This window comes from Musca domestica, unplaced genomic scaffold (assembly GCF_030504385.1).
Source record: "Musca domestica strain aabys unplaced genomic scaffold, Musca_domestica.polishedcontigs.V.1.1 484, whole genome shotgun sequence".
Classification (NCBI taxonomy): Eukaryota; Metazoa; Arthropoda; class Insecta; order Diptera; family Muscidae; genus Musca; species Musca domestica.
Window position 1 is genome coordinate 15,244 of NW_026712342.1, and position 2,201 is coordinate 17,444.

The 2,201-nt window shown below is 36.4% G+C and overlaps 1 protein-coding gene across 1 annotated transcript; it reads left to right on the forward strand.

The window, feature by feature from the left end:
• The first annotated feature begins 1,008 nt into the window (after positions 1-1,008).
• Positions 1,009-1,944, forward strand: LOC131804751 (uncharacterized). The gene has a single exon (XM_059127895.1). It carries the CDS (start codon positions 1,009-1,011, stop codon positions 1,942-1,944), a length of 936 nt encoding a protein of 311 aa, XP_058983878.1.
• Positions 1,945-2,201: the final 257 nt, after the last annotated feature.

Here is a 2,201-nt window from a genome sequence, read left to right on the forward strand (position 1 = left end):
CAACAACAATATTTGCGGAAATATATCAAATAGAGCTCAGAAATACATTTGCTAATTTTTTTCGAGATCGGTTCAGATTTGGATATAGCTCCCATATATAACTTCGTCCGATTTACCTTTTATTGTGCACCAAACGTCTAATATTTGTCCAATATTTGGGATGGAATTTGGCACTTACGACCGAATTGAGTCTAGAAGCTAGTATGTCAAATTTGGCGAATATCGGTTCAGATTTGGATATAGCTCCCATATATATTTTTATCCGATTTCAAATTAATTGTGCACCAAATGGGCAATACAAGTACGAATTTAAAAGATACAAATGCTTCGGCTTATTTAGTCCTTTGAATTTTAAATTACAATTATAATCATAGCGTGTATGATTGAATTCTCCCATAAAAACTTTTAATTGTTATGTGGATCTCTACTAAATTAGCAAAGTGGTGTGGGGTATGATAAATCGGCCCCGCCCGACGTTAAGACTCTCGTTACTGTTTTTTTTTTTTTTTTTTTTTTTTTGCATAGTACAACTTTTGATCCAAACAAACATATAATATATGGCTTTGCAACTGCTTAGTATTCCGGCAAGTTCAATATGAAAATTCCGCGGCATTATCAATTTTTTATACACAAACACAACACATCTATACGGGAATTCAGCTATGGAGGTCATTGCATTCAGGGCAAGCAGAAGTATGATTGCCATAAGTGATAAGTCACATTTTTCATTATAGATTAGCGATTACATTTGAAAATTCCCACAAAATACTCTTCAAAATCATCGGCATTTCCATTGAGCTATTCAGTTTCAGTTCTGTTTTCAACATGACAGAATATACAAAAATAATCATCGGCATATTCTGTGTGATCCACATTTCATCCTGCACGGAAAGCTTCGAAGGAGACTTGCTGAGTAAAGCAAATAAAATCGAAATAGAATATGGAAATAGTATTGAGGAGACTACAGCATTATATGAAAAAGTGCAACGTGAGCTAGAAATATTAACGATGCTGAAGAATCGCTTGCAACGACGTCTCAAGATCGATAATGCCCAATTACTGGCCTCTACCCTGTGTTCGGGTGATACGAACACCATCAAACGGGAAGTCCAAGTGCTAATAGATTCCATGTTGGAACGTTATGAACATCAGCTGGTCGATGACATCGTGCATGAGGCAATGTTGGAGGTACACGGCTGTAAACCACCATCGCAAATGTTGAATTTATTATGGGCCATATATCGTGGCAATGATCAGAAATCTTTCGAATTAATGATAAAATTCCAATTGAAGTTCTACCACAATGCCCTCAAACGGGAGCAGGTGCCTGATATGGAACTCCAACGGATGTTTGGCAAGAATTTATATAAATTTAAAAACTCCCCATTCTATGGTAGTTTGAGCGGCAATGTGAAACAGCAAATCGATTTTGCAACACACAAGCTATCCTCAAACTTGCAATATTTGCTGTTCCAACCGTACTTTTGTCTTATGAATTCGAAATATTCCGAATACATGTACACTGCTATGGGTCAGAGAAATTTAGATGCCTCGAGTCGTCATGTTTGGCTGTGGCATGCTAAAATGAGCATCGACAATACTGGACACATACAGGCCATACCACAAGACCTAAATCGAACGGATACAAGTGACCTATTAGTTCAGCTTATGGGCATCACATACAAAGTCATCTACTATATGAGAGCTGGCGATAAGATGATTGCAGCCTGGGAACCACAATCAACAGAACCAATGAATCATCTTTGGAATGTAGAGCTAATCGATGCTGATCGTGTGGTTTTCTATCAGGGCGATTACATTATGTGTTCAACAGATGAAAAGCACGACGGTGAGAGACGTACGGTCAGAGCCTATGAACGTGGAACTTATACGTTCGGATCGAACGAATGTCAATGGTTGTTGGGAAAATGTAATCGCAGATAAGAAAACTGATAATATAGTGTAATTGTTATCAATATATACAATTTTTATCTTTATATAGAGGGGGTAAAATCCCTTCTTTCCAATATTTTTTTTTTTTGAAAATTTCGTATTAAGATCCCTTTGGAATGACTGGAATTTAACAATAAAGTGTTCTTGGTTTAATTTTTAAGCAGGATTGTAGTACGTTTTAACTATTCAGACAAATTCGGAATTGTCTTTTGGCAGAAAAGGATAGAATAAAAAAAACAAGTAAGCAA